At 37.5% G+C, this 15,879-nt stretch overlaps 1 protein-coding gene across 1 annotated transcript in view; it reads right to left on the reverse strand.

The window, feature by feature from the left end:
- The window catches only part of LOC122806107 (actin-like protein 6B), a 298,586-nt gene that overhangs the window by 94,144 nt on the left and 188,563 nt on the right, over positions 1-15,879 (reverse strand). The window contains exon 11 of the mRNA XM_044076345.1: positions 12,018-12,132. Coding sequence (XP_043932280.1) covers positions 12,018-12,132 — 115 coding nt within the window. The remainder of the gene's footprint in view (positions 1-12,017; positions 12,133-15,879) is intronic.

Here is a 15,879-nt window from a genome sequence, read left to right on the forward strand (position 1 = left end):
TCGCCTCACAGTAAGACCCTGTCCGGTTTGATTCTCAGCTAGAGCGTCTTCTGCGTGGAGACATGCGTGAATGGGCGTACCTCCGTTGAAGGTTGTGCGTCAGGCCTGGCAAGCCAGTATGTAAAAATCAACTGCCAATCATTAGCGAACCGGAGTTCCGCTGTGGTGACCCCTAACCGGGAAAAGCCGAAAGACACAAACAAATAAAGATGTACAGGTAAATAATAGTCTTTCTCTCCATACCGACTTATATATTATTTTGATTTTCATGCAAGTCACATTTAATTACACTTTCTGATTTAACTGTTTTACTTGGAGATACCTTTGAAAATGTGTTACACCTAGAAGGACCTTCCCAGTCAACAAATGCAAAGTAAATGCAAACAAATAAAAGAAAGAAAGAAAAAAAAAAGAAGAAGAAAAAAAAAATCACAGATACTCTCCATTAATTGTTTACACCATATGGTAGAAATACACCTGAAATTCTAATTTCTAAGAGATTTTATTATTTACCATAGTACATATTAGCTCTAATAGCTTGATCTCTATAAGAGATTTTAGTATTTATCATTCTGGTACATCTAACTTAGTCTTTCTTCTACAAGAATATAAATACAGCTGAGACCCAATTGGAATTGTCAAATCCCAAAGTTCTTTAAAGCCTTCTTCTTGTTATATTCAGTTGAGACTTATGTAATGGGTGATGATTTTATTTTACTGTTTAGGCACTTTCTTATACTCTGTTGTGCTTTTATGTGATATTTAGCCTATAAATATCTCATGTAATGTTTCAGACTGTCTACGTGTTATTGCTATACAGTGGTGTTTTATGTAATTGTCTAGAGCTTTTTCCCTGGGCCTCTGTTGAAAAGGGGTATTTGCATATACCCATTTGGAACATCCCAATAAATAAATGCTAATACATAAATAAATACATAGTACATAAGGAAAGCAATTCTTTTTTTAAACTTTACTCAGAAAAAAATGAAGTAAGAATCCAAAGTTCTGACCACCTAAATATAAGGGATTTCATGGAATTTTGCATTTTGTACTACTCTCATTCAACAGATCATGCATATATTTCATATTTGCTATTTCTACTGCAGTCTGTTTGCTTTGTTTTCTATATTATATATATATATATATATATATATACAAAATAGGGGAATCTCACAGAACAATATATATATATATATATATATATATATATATATATATATATATATATGTGTGTGTGTGTGTGTGTGTGTTTTTTTTTTTTACATGGAGGAGCCTGGGGAAGAACAGGTGGTGGTGATAAACTTTCTCATACTTTCTTAAGTTCACAATCAGGAGAGAACCAGTCTGACTTGACTACTGCTGCTTGCTGCAGCTGCTGCACTGGTAATGACAATACTAACGGATGGCTTGCCTTCCTTCCTTGGCCTTGCTCTAATTAATTTAAAACAAAAAACATACTACACTACAGTAGAACACTACAGCTGCCCAGTGCTCTCAATCATCCAGTCCTCCACCAGTCTGTTTGCGTTCATTACTTAAATCTTAAAACTGCTGCTGCGACTGCAAACACGTTGCCGACTTGCTGTATGGAGAAAGATAGAGAGAGTAACAGTACACACCCTCTTAAGCCCAGCCAAATTCTGACAGGCTGGCAGTCTGCTCATGAAGTTGACGTCATTGCGCACACCCCGCACGTGATGACATCTACAAATTTTCGAAAACAACAAAAATATTAAAAAACAAAACAGGAAATTTGGGAATTCAGGGGGACACTCGAGAATTTTTGGCACCCTATTATTTTGACCTCAAAACCGATAAATACTGAGGAATTCGGTATCGTTCAGAGGTATGATTTCATATCATGTTTCAATAATAACTAAAACAAAAACACATGGTAATGAAATAAAAATGAGACACTGGCGCTTTCACACCTATCTTTTGAAAAGAGAGGAATTTAATGAATGGGTAGTGGAAATTATTAGATAAGATAGAAACTTCTTCTGAAAATATAGCTAGGAAGTGGGAAAAATTAAAGTGGAGTTTAAAAGTAGAGTGGAAATAAAAGAAAGGGAAATATGGTTAAAAAGTAACAAGAATTATTTAGAGGGATTGACAAATGTTCAAGTATTACAAAATAGGGGAATCTCACAGAACAATATGAGGAGCAAAATCAGAAAATAAGGGATTACCTTGATAATATGCATAAGTTTAGAAAGACTGCTAAGCAATTGTTTTTTGATAGTAACGCTAGAGTACAAAATCTTTTACTACAACGACTGTCACCAAGCTTAGGAAGCCTATAACAAGGAAGATAACAAGGGATCCTGTAGAAGTATTAGAAATACTTTGGAAATTCTATGAAAGTCTGTATAAAACAGAGAAATATGGAAATCAACAAAAGGTACAAAAGGAAATGTTTATGGAAGAATTAAATATGCCAAGGTTAGAGGCAGATGAGGCTCAATAACTAACAGCATAGGAGGAGATGAGATAAAAATGGTGATATATAACCAATCTACAGGAAAGTCTCCAGGAACAGATGGTATTCCTGTGGAAGTTTGGAAGCTACGAGGGAAAAAAACTGATAAAGATCTGGATGGTTTTGTTTAACAGTATTTTAAGAGGAGAAGTACCAGCATCCAGGAAGACAGTGATGGTAGCTGTAATACCTAAAAGAGGGTAAAGATCCACCAGATCTAGCTTCATACAGGCCCATTTCAATACTAAACCATGATTATAATGTATTTATGTCCATAATGGCTAAAAGAATGACAAAAGTGATAACAAAATTTATAGATATAGATCAGAGAGGTTTTGTGGAGGGGAGGCAAACATTTGACAACATTGACAAAACATGGATGATCCACAGGGAAGCACAATGTAAGAAAATACCATTGTTGCTGGTAGGTTTTGATGCAGAGAAAGCATTTGGAGGAGTAAGCTGGAACTTTATTATGAGCAGAGCAATGGAAGCATTTGCATTCGCTTATAACATCATAAGGTTGATTAGGAGGATATATGAGGGATTGGAGGAGAAAATTAAAGTGGGTGGGGTCCTCTCCGATAATCTCTGCTTCAGCAGAGGAATCAGGCAGGGGTGTCCTCTCTCCCCTTTGTTATTTGCATTTTTATTTAGAACTACTGGCAAAGAAAATAAGGGACTCATACATTTAAAGATATAATTGGCATGGTAGTCAAGAAAAGCTAGATCCATATGTAGATGACATAATTTTAAACCTGATAAAACCAGAAAGGGACATTACAGTGTTGTCGAACATATTGAGACCATTTCAAATCTTTTTGGGATACAAAATTAATGAAGCTAAAACAAAGGCAATAGAGGTAAATTACGTACCTACATATGAATTGATTCAGCAGTATCCATACTTATAGGGACATGATAAAATGAAGTATTTAGGAGTATGGATTAAAAATTATTCTGGTGTGGCAGTGAAGGATATGTGGGAAGAAACTAAAAAGATAATGGAAAAACTGAGAAAGTGGAAGCTCTGTTATATGGGTATCGATAGAATGATACATGCAGTTAAAATGTTTTCAGTCCCTTTAGCAATATACATAGGTCAAGCATATTTTTAATCAACCAGAGAAGTTGTGGATAGCAATTAATAAAGAGCTGAAGGACTTTATCTGGGAGGAGAAGACAGAAAGAGTCAAGTGAGATAAACCTATTATTTCAATACAGCAGGGCGGATTGGGATTACCCAAATTGAAGGGGTATTTCAGAGCAACACAGTTAAGGCTCCTATACATAGCACAAGCAGAAAACTAAGTCAAACTGGATAGAGTTGATGATGAAATAGGGGGAAGGTCAAGAAACAAGGAGAGACTGGGATATTGGATGCAGACCTTTAAGGACAGTAACAATAATCATACAGAATATTATATTCATAAAGTAGCAGAAAGTATTCTAAGAAGTAAGTCAACACGGGAATGGACAAAGGAGATTTTGCCGATTGGGATGACTGCAATTAGGGATACAGACAACAGGCAAGAGGGGGATGGAATTTATTGCAGAAAACTGGCAAAGAAACCAATATATTGGGAACAAATAACTAGAGAGAAAGGTAATAGAACTGGAAGATGCCAAGAACTAATTTGGACTGCAGGTTATAGTCTGTCTTCCCTATCAAGGAATGATACCACAGTATAAGCAAAGAGAAGGAAATAGGGAGGGTTCTAAAAAAAAATACAGCGCTGGTAGAGTTTTTATTAGAATCTAGACCATAAGTTGTCATTAAGAAAGGAATAATTACTACAGCATATAAAATATTGCATGATAACTATAAGAATCAATCAGAGCGGGTTAGAAAGGATTGGGAAGAGAGATTAGATAAGCAATTCACAAAGAAATAATGGGGGATATATGTATGTCTCCCAAATATGCAACAATGTCTACTCAATTTAGGATCTTTTCTTGGAAGTGTTTACATAGGTATTTCTATACCCTAAGTAAAATTTTTCCTCAGGTAGACAGCAAATGTTGGAGGTGAGATGGGATGAAAGAGGTAACTGAGAACATATTTTCTGGTAGTGTTATGAGTTGGCAGACTTTTAAGACTCCCTGCAGATGCTCTGTCGGAGATGCTGGTCGAGCAAATTGGTGTAACTACTATACATAATCGGAATTAGGCAGCCGCGGTGGTGCAGCGGTTAGCATTGCCACCTCACAGCAAGAGGTTCTCCAGTTCGATCCTCGGCTGGAGTGCCTTCTGTGCGGAGTCTGCATGTCCTCCCTGTGGTCGCATGGGTTTCCTCCAACATCCCAAAGCCATGCTGCAGGATTGGACACTCAAAATTGGCCCTAGGCATAAGTGCGTGCGTGTGTGTGCCTTCTGTGGAAGGTTGTGCGCCGGGCTGACAACTTGACACCATAAAACTCTACTGCCAATCATCTGCGGACAAGGTGATCCACTGTGGCGACCCCTAACCGGGAAAAGCCGAAAGAAGAAGATTATACATAATCGGAATTGCCTAGACATAGTAAGGCCTTGCTGAGTCTAATTATGATGGCTGCCAAACAAGCAATTACTAGAAAATGGAGATCAAAGTCTAAACCAACTTTAATGGAAGTAGCAAAGATAGTAACAGAGATAAAACAGGAATTGGGATCTTTAGAAGCGGGTAGGAGCAAATTACAAAGGAAAAAATGGGAATTGCAGGATCAATACATGCAGAGGAGGAACAAGGTTTAAAAGAAGGCAGGATTTGAATGAGCTGCGCAATGGTTGACTGACAATGACTGGATATAAGTGATGTATAATGTTTGCAGTTACAGTTGTGTTGGCATGGTTTGTAATGTATAATGTTTGCAACTGAGATTGTGATTTATATAAATGTTAGGTTGCCTATGTAATATATGATAATTTAATAAATATGTTCCTTTTTTTTTTTTTTTTTTTTTTAAACAACAAGCAAGGGGGAACACGTTCTTATCCTCTATGTCAACAAGCCATGATAGTTTGGCAATGAGTGATGTCTTCAGAATGCTTTCTGATAGCAATGCTCATCCTGGCGTTGTCCAATGTAGTAGCAGACAAGCTGAGCAGAACAGTACTGATGCCTCATGAGTGATCCCTCAATCCTACAGTGACACGTTTAATATTCAGTCACTGGACCAACCTTGCTGCAACCTTTTGGCATCCTATCTAAACAATAAATGCCCTGATCTCTCCAGAGGAACAGTCACAGAGGGACACTTTGCTCCACATTTGGCCCACCCAGGCCTCCTAGCCTTTCCTCCTTTGCCACCAATGAAAAAAATTCATAAAGGAACCAAGATAGTGCAAGGCCAGGGTGATTATGACTTCCTCCTTTTGACCCTGACAGACATGGTTCCCCTACCTATGACCTCTACTTGTACATCTCCCTTGGATGTTACATCATTATCCAAACCTACTGACCTATCCATATGGACTGCCTCCTACTGACCAGAAGTCCATGAAGTTAACCGCATGGTACCTCTAATTTTAAGCATAGCCACAGATGCTAGGATTTCCCTGCAGTAGTTAATATTCTGTTTCTCAGTAACTGTCTGCTAGAAAAATTAAGAGAGTAAATGGAAGAGATTTTTGATGTGGGCCTAATCTAATTTTCGATGTGGGCCTAATTTAAAAACATGGATACATTTTAAGCATCTGTTCTATCCATACTTGAATTTTTATCTGCTATCTTTGATAAAAGTTCCAGCTTTGCTACCATCAAGGTAAGATGGCAGCAATTTCAAATATTCATGTTGGATGCAAAGACATTCCTATAGCCTTCACCGAAAATCTTTAAAGCTTTTTTGAAGGGTGCTTTCCTATCCATCCAGACTGCCTTCTATTGACCAGAAGTCCATGAAGTTAACCGCATGGTACCTCTAATTTTAAGCAAAGACACAGATGCTGTGATATCCCTGCAGTAGTTAATATTCTTTCTCTTTCTCAGAAACTGTCCACTAAAAAATGAAAAGAGTAAATGGAAGAGAGTTTTGCTGTGGGCCTAATCTAAAAACATGGATACTTTTTAAGCATCTGTTCCATCCATGCTTTAATTTGTATCTGCTATCTTTGATAAAGGTTCCAGCTTTGCCATCATCAAGGTACAGATGGCAGCAATTTCAGATATTCATGTTGGATGCAAAGACACTCCTATAGCTTCACTGAAATCTTGTTTGAAGGGTGCTTTCCTACCAAGACCTCCAGTTAGAGACCCAGCCCCTCCATGGAACATCACACTATGCTACAAGCTCTGACGCAATCTCCATTTGAACCCGCAACCACAGCAGATCTAAAATTTCTTACTAGGAAAACAATTTTCCTAGTGGCAGTGACATCAACTAGATGAATCTCAGACTTACAGGCTCTTTCATGTAAGTCTCTGTATCTAGTTTTTCACAAAGACAGTTTCCCTTAGAACTACACATCTTTCATTCCTAAAGTCACATCCAAAGTAAATCTAAATCAATCCATAAATTTGCCTGTGTTTTTCTACATATATTCAAAAAAGACGAATACTTGTTGCATGTGTTAGATGTACACAGGCAGTTCAGATTCTACATTCACAGAACAAAACAATTCAGAAAAGACAATCAATTGTTCATTTCATTTTCTAAACCAAAGTTGGGGAAGGCAGTGGCTAAGGTTATTTTGTCCAGATGGCTGTCAGACTGTATCTCCTTTGTCTAAAATAAGAAGAATTTACCCTTACCAGGTAAACTAAAAGCTCACTCAGCCAGGGCAATTTCTACTTTGACAGCATTTAACAAAGGACAATCCACTGGTGACGTTTGTGCTGTGGCCACTTGGGCTATGGTACACACCTCTGTATCTCACCATAAACTGGACATTCAGTCCAGATTATGTTCCTCCTTTGGCTCCACCATACTCGGGAATGTCTTTCCTTGATACCAACCAGTTTGACAGCTTGGGATTCAGTCCCATAAATTTGAAATGGACAAAAATAGACCACATCGGATATGAAAGTTATATACTTAGCACAAGGTGAGCTCCATGTTGTCTGATACCTTCTGGTTCAAACTCCCTCCCTACTGCCCCCTTCCTAAATGTTATCCATGGCTTTGAGATGATTGTGGATTTTATTCCCTGTCTGTGTACAGTCACATGAGACTGTACCCACTTATTCCTCAACAGCTTGAGACCATCTAACTTTGGGGTTCATTATTAGGAAGTTTCCTTTTAACAGGATGTTTCTGATACATCACAAAGGGGAGAGAGGCAAACTCAATCTTAGCAACTAAGATGAAGTACAGGGAATTATGGGTAGGGGAGGAGTCAGAGCTCTGGAGCTGAAGAAGGTTCAAAGTCTTACCAAGGTCAGATTCATAAATCCCCTCGTTTGAACCAGATGAAAATCAGACGTTATACTAAGTACATAACTTACGTTTGCTTTCCAATGCATTAAAGTGGTGACTGATGTCTATTTGACAGTAAGAGTTTCATTTAGTTATATAACAAAGCTCATAAATAAAATATGCGTGACCCTGGCTATAATAGGACTTTATAGTTTCGCAGCTTAACATGACTGCAAACAGTATGATTAGACCATAAGTAGTGCAGTTTTCACTCCATTTGAATATGTATTTATCTCCCATATAAGACTGCTATAGTGAGGTACTGACATTCGAACATCATTATACCAATGATATTTTTTTCTAATTGTCAGGGCAAAATCACAGCACTCTGTGTATTACAATTAAGTTGGCCTCTAATGAATTGGATGAATGCATCAAATTCATTACCTCTGTAACGTCCAGTATTTTTACTGCAGATATATATCATATTTGAGAACAAGACTGTTGAGCATATACTTATGTTGGATATACAAGTCCTTTCAAGGACATTAATACCCACTGCGTCTCAATCTGCCCTACCCATTCCCTACTCTATATCTAATGGCCACTTCTCCTGTCATTAGCTCTATTATTGTAACTCTTAGTATTCTACAAATTCTTCTCTCTTCACTGCTAAAAGTTCCCTTTCTATTTGTATATACTACAGCTGATCTTTTGGCTGGAAAACATTTACCTCACGGAGAACACCTGCATTATGCACTGTATACTCCTGATCCTACTTGTTTTTAAAATTTCTTGTAAATATTTGTACACTTTTTTTACATATTACTTATCTTTTTTGTGTCACTATACTATTTAATTTAGTTATACCTTTAATCTTTCTTTACTGTTATCAATATGTATGTAACCCTAGTTCAGTCTACAGACAGTGACATCTGATCAGTGCTCTACCCTGGTACACAAAATTAAATAAATACATAATCAGCTGATTGTTTTCCCTTTATATGGCAATGTCATAAGTAAGAATGTTATACTGAATATTCGCTCACTTATTCATTCTCTGATACCTACTTTACCTTATTCAGGGTTGAAGTGCAGCTGAAGCCTATCCTGGGTACTCATTGGGCATAAGGTAGATCACTGATCCTTAAACGGACACACGGACACACAAACACACACACACACACACACACACACACACACACACACACACACACACACACACACACACAATCCTTCTAGACAATTTAATGCATCAGTGATTCACCTAATGCCATACCTTTGAGATACAGGAAGAAAGCACAGTACCCAATGAAAAACACACAAACACATGGGGGACTCAGGCTCCACACAGAAGAAACCTCATTCACAAACTGAACCAGCGGTTCACTGCTGAATCACTCTGCTGTTGTTATACAAATAATCAGTTCCAAACTCAGCAAAATGCACAAAAACAAATGACAACCATCAAGCAGGACATCACTGATGGGGTAGCATATAGGTTAATACAACTTTATTAATCTCCATTAATTGTGTTTCTTGGGATTTTTATGAGCATGACAATAAATAATGATGTGGTTTTACAGTAGTATAAGGTTGCTATTTGGGTTTATGTATTTATTGTCATTTTAATTTATTTCATCGCTTCTCTCACTCTATTATTATTGTGTTCTGACTGGATAAATTGTGACGTGATTAAGGAGGAACTTTTAAAATACCTGCTGTTTAATGAATTTTATTCTGAAGAAGTTTTATAATAATGAGACGAAAACTTTAATAAAGTTAGATTAATCTTTATATTACCAGAGCAGTGGTGTCCTGTTTGACGATTGTCGCTTATACAAATAATATTAAATAAAACTGCAAAGCAATTTCAGTATAATGCCACAAATTTACTACCATCTGTACTGGCTGTAAGCAGAGCTTGTTTACCACAAATGTAATTTCCACATATTACAGAAACTAAATTACATAAGGCTTTTAACAAATCTTTTCTTAAGAATATCCTGTCAAATATCAATAAAATTATCACACCTGTAGTACTAACAGCTACAAAATGTAAACTATACAAAACTTATTCTTAGGGAGACGTGGGCAGTTAGGTACTATTTATGCAGCTTAGATACATTATCATATCCTAAAACTGAGATTAGGGAGATGTTAATTGGGCATTCCTGTAGACAGGTGCTGAAATTTAGGTTCATAGCCAAGTACTAGGCTAGCTGCCCTTGCGGGCTATTTTAAGGCTACACAATTTCCCTTTTTTGCTCAAAATAACCTATCCCATTTGGTTACAGATTGGCTTTATCTATCTTAAGGTAGATAATTACATATTACCCCCACTGAGAATAACTAGGATCATACTAGAGATTATATGATGGGACCCATGCATGGGATAAATAATTAAGGAGCTGCCTCTGTCCACTAGTAGTACAGGGGGCAGTCCTGGATTACATTTTCTGTTTCTCATCCCATAGATCTAAGTTGTGCTTGAAATGGACAAAGATTAACTTTGTTTTGTGTGGATGGGGACTATTTTTCACACCAGTGGTATTTTCTGTTGATGTTGCAGAAGAGGTTTAGATCCCTAGACCGTGTATTTCTAATGCCATTTGACTTGATGATGTGCAGTAAATCTATAAGTAATGGATCAAAGTATGCCTTATATGCCAGACACATGGCGCCTCTTAGCAGGCTGTACAATACCTAGCATAGTGGACAGGGCTTTGAGTTAGTCCATGTAGGACATGTTGTTTATTAGGCCTTGTATCCTTTTGGTAAGGTATCTCTGTGGGTATTCCAGTTGTTGCATGTGTCTTGGCAAACACATGCCAACGGGGGCATTATATTCAATGACTGGCCTAATGAGGGCTGAGTAAAAGAGGGCAATGACATCTCTAGAGCTAGACACAATCCCTTTGTTTATAAGCTTTGTAGTACTCAAAGACTTCAATAGACACATGTTGGTCAAACGTTAGGTCACTGTCCGTGCAAGTACCCAAATCCTGAACAACTGGGTCAAACACTTAGGGGCGTATTGTCAATGTGGTAGTTCCTTGGAATCTATTTGTCAGTTTTACTTTTAAAACATACAACTCTTTAATTTCAACACTGTTTATTGACAGGCATTGCTGATTTCATTTGTTAAAAACAATTATGAAATCTACTGCAGAAACGCAATTTATGCCTGCAGATCTGTAAAACCTGAATGACTTTTTAACTGATGTTATCAACCTACTGTACAATGGAACTAACTATGAAGAACAGAAAGAAATGAAACTGAAATCATCAAAATAGTTTCACTGATATACAGTAAAGTTGCACAAAAACCTAACTCTGGTGTGTCAGTTGCTGAAAATACATTTGTTCCCAATCCGAAGAGTACCCTTCAGGTAATAATGACTTCTTTAAGGGAGAGTATCATTTGCTGCTATATTCATGCACTTCTGGATCCACAAACAATTCTAACTTTACTAAGGAAGCATTCTGTTTTAACATTATTCAAGCAATTTATAGTGACCCACCTGCACTTAGGTATGGTTTTCCCTTAATTACGATTAATTTGATTTAAAGTAAAAAAAATAATGTAAAGGTTCAAATGGCATCTTCAGAGCAGTTTGCTCTAATGCGGAGCTCCATTACTGCAGCCACTCTCACATTTTTAGTTGTCTCCACTACTGCAGTTACTAATTATACATTACAAATGCTAACACAGTCACTGACATTTCCCATTTACTTAAGTCAGCCATTTTATAGGAAGATCATTCTATATATACCAAACTGATAGGAAATGCAAAGCATAAATATGTAAGCACACTTAAACTAACTGCTTTTACAATAAAGCATATTCACAGTAAGATCTGTACTGGCTGCCGTTAAAGTCCATCATCTCTGAAAACAATGTTTAAATTTCTGATTAAGAGATGCTTCACCTTGGAGACATCTAGCACAGGCAGAAATGCAACAATCTCAATTTAAATATACTTAAGTAAAAAGGAACTGATAATTTTAGCATTCATTTTAAATGTCCTTACATACTTTGTTTAAAATAGCTCTTTGGAGCTTGCATTTCTAAGCTGAAAAGGACTGCATGCAATTTAAAGGGAGTGAAATGCATGCTGCAAATGTCATGATAAAGCACAGAGGGAGGAACACTCAGAAACTACAACAGACTATAGATAAAATCTCTGTCACTTTTACATACCTTCACATTCGATGGGTCAAACAGGCCTTCTGGGATTCGTAGCCTCTCTGCCCCATAATCTGTGTTGTAGCCATTTGGCATCTCATAATGAACAGTGGGCATCTGTGCAGCTACCCTGGGAACAAAGAATAAGAAAAGGTCCACCATCTTTAATAGTATTATCATTATAATTATATACAGTATGGGGGTAGGCAGTGTGAGCTTTTGCCAGAGAAGTATGAATTCATAAACAGTATGGCCAAAAAGCCCTACCACGTCACCCTCAGATATAATACCAAGTGCTGGATGGTCAAATAAAGATGAAAAGGAATGGGGGATTGTCAGGTAAAATGCATTACCACTGATTCACAAATCAACGCTTCTAAAACCACACTTGAATTAGACTCAAGCCAGAAAAACTTTTTAACCATCATGTTTCATATATAAGCAGATGAACCATGTTCTTGACATCACAAAAGACTGCACTTTTACTAAAAGAAGGAGCATTCAGAAAGGAACTTTCTGGAAAGACTGCTTCCTGATAATGTCAAAGTGCAGCCTTTGCATTATTGCCTAACAAGTCGTGAATTTAGCTTTTACTCTGTCTTACCATACAATGCACCCCCCCCCCCCCCCCCATCATAGGGCACTGTCAACAAAGGTGCTATTTCAGGGATCTAGTATGAAAAGACACTGCCATGTTATAGGTTTGAGGCAGGCAACACAGCTGTCCATCACCATGCCTTCTCATTCTTGTTTTGTACCCACGCACCCTATAAATACTTGATTAACATTCCATCAGTGAAACAACAGCAACAAAATAGTTACCATGTGGTGGACTGCAGGACTAGACCCTTGGATTCTAATTCCTCCAGCACAGCATGCAGCATGAAAAACCCTAAATTAGTTAACATCTTGGGGCTGCTAATCAGCATCTTTGCTCAGAGGAACATTCCTCTTTTGAAAAAAAAAAAAAAAACAGAGCAAGCATTTCCAGGTTTGATTTTTTTTTTTTTTATTATTACAAAATTATCTCACATAGAAATTGTGACTGTGCACATACCTGTGTACAAACCTACAGGGGGTGATTGCAGAAGTCAGGTAAGACAAACAGTGGTCTTCAATACCAGCAAAAAGAGATTAACAGGACAGGAGAAAAGGACAGGGGGCACTGAGAATCATGATGCAGACTGAAAACATCACAGTAAAGCTGTTACAAGTTGTATACAGCAAACCCCTTCACAGGGAAAAAGACAAATAGAAGAAAGAAAATATCAAAAGGATCTCAAGGAAAACTGAAGCATTATTGGCATTTGTCCAAAATATGAAAAATATCTCACTTTGGATGCAAGCATAAACAGCAGTACTGTCAGAAGCAACATTATAGAGAGAAAATTAGAACTGGTACCACTAAGGAAATAGCAGACTTGGACCTAGTATTCTAAAAAGGGACTCAAAACAGGATCACAGCTCTAGAAGCAGGAAACCATTTAGGAAAAAAACAATGTAATTTGCAGGCAGTTTACTAATTTAGCCAATCAAAACTGAAGAGTGCATAAACTGGGAGACTTCTTTGGAAAATAAGTAACGAGGCACAGAGGTGATTTGGAAAAAAGGACGCTACATCAAATCTGTCACAACAGAAAAAAAAATATAAAACAAACATGCAAATCACAAAGAAAAAAAATGTGGTACTCAAATTAGGTGGCCACTGTTCATTTTAACAAATCTTAGGAGAAAGGCAAGACATACGAAGAAAAGAAGAGGATAAATGTTCTTCACAAGACTGTGCAAACTGGCTGGAGCTGTTTTGAGCTGTTTTCATCAGTGGTAGGCCATATCCTGGAATCACTTCTAATGGGTAGATTGATGGAAGACCTAAAGGCAATTAAGGATAGGATCCATGATGCAAGGATTAACAGTAAGGTCAGTCAAAAAACTTGACAGTTATTTGACTGAATACTGTGTGTAACACAGTAGACAGTGTCTGTGAGCATGTCTTAAGACTTTAATGAGGCACTTCATAAGGTAAGTCATTGAATGAAGTACAAAGTCTCAAAGTGTGGTCCAGGTAAGTAACACAAGTAAAACAAATCCAAAATGTAAAAAGGAATATGCACATTGGAATCTACCTATAGAAAGAGAAATGGAGATGAATGGGCTAGTTCTGGGCCAATTCAAAAAATGCCTTCAGGAGGAAAATAAACAAGCAAAGGAAAATACAAAGGTGTTACTGATCAATGTTAGGAGCCTGAACAAGAAACTCTACTCCTTACAAGCCCGTCTCACCCTGGAAGACAGTGATGACCATGTAGCGACTAAGACATGGTTTAAAACAGCAGACAGCATTCCAGCCATGCAACGCTATAATATCTTCCACACATTTAGACCAGCTACTGTGTAGGAAGAGAAAAAAGGTGGAGGTCTCTCAATCTACATCCAGAGGCGATTCACATCAAGGCTGTTAAAGCTGCATAATGTAATAGAGCTTCTTCATGTCTAAATAACCATCGGAAAGGTCCCATAACATTTATTAGCCAGTAAAAACTAGAAGAAAACCTAGCCAAGCTAGATTTTTCACTGTGTGATACTTTAAATCTCCAGTAATACAGGCCCATGGGATATATGCAAATGACTCCTTAAGGACATCAAGTGTTTCATCAATATGGCTTCTGAACGTCCATGACTTTACTTTTTTTCTTTTTTATGAATTATTGTGACAAGCATGTTTCGGCTTTCTTATTACCTCATCAGCACAGCATAAATGGACTGTTTGGATACACTTTAGAAACACAGGGTCTTTGCACCCAACTGATGTCCACTACCATTAAGTTGTCTGTAAAAATATCCCAACTAACATCCAAACCAAAAAGCAAAAAGGTCACACAGGCAAACCAATCAGTATAAACTACAAGAAAAAAAAACAGCCAAGCTAGATTTTTCGCTGTGTGATACATTAAACATCCTGTAAAATAGTCTCATGGGATATATATGCAAATGACCCCTTAAGGACATCAAATGTTTCATCAATATGGCTTCTAAACATCCATGACTTTACTTTTTTTCTTTTTCATGAATACATTCAGGCCAATAAAACCAAACCCCATTACTTGTGACAAGCATATTTTGGCTTTCTTATTACCTCATAGGCACAGCAGAAGTGGACTGTTTGGATACACTTTAGAAACACAGGTTCTTTGAACCCAGCTGATGTCCACTATCATTAAGGTGTCTGTAAAAATATCCCAACTAACATCCAAACAAAAAAGCAAAAAGGTCACACAGACAAACCAATCAGTAAAAACTACAAGAAAAAAATAGCCAAGCTAGATTCTTCACTGTGTGATTCCTTAAACCTCCTGTAAAATAGTCTCATGGAATATATATGCAAATGACCCCTTAAGGACATCAAGTGTTTCAGCTATTTGGCTTCTAAGCTGTGCTGATGAGGTCATAAGAAGGCCAAAACATGCATGCCCACAGCTAGCAGGGTTTGGCTTTATTGATCTGAATATAACCACAAAGACTTAAAGGACAACAACGGGATATTAAAGCAGATTGCTCAGCCTGCTGTCTCTTTTAGTCCCTGTTCATTGATACAGCTTTGGAAAATCACCCATGCAGCTTTAAAAACTAATCCACTCAACTGTGTTCTCCTGTTAGGCTTCCTACCTTTCCGTACTGTTTTACTTTCACTTTGAAAACCAAGCTGAAAAAAACTCTAGCTGGCTCTGAAATTATGTCACATCTGCCAGAGCTCTTGCGCTAACTACCGGGACGTTTCCTCCCCCAAAGTGATGTAATCCCCACCTGATTTACATGCTGTATAAAAGAGCCAGTGGACCTCCCACATTGTGATGTCAGAGCTGCCTTGCCCAGCCCA

Source organism: Protopterus annectens, chromosome 7.part0, assembly GCF_019279795.1.
Source record: "Protopterus annectens isolate FY-2018-M chromosome 7.part0, PAN1.0, whole genome shotgun sequence".
Taxonomy (NCBI): domain Eukaryota; kingdom Metazoa; phylum Chordata; order Ceratodontiformes; family Protopteridae; genus Protopterus; species Protopterus annectens.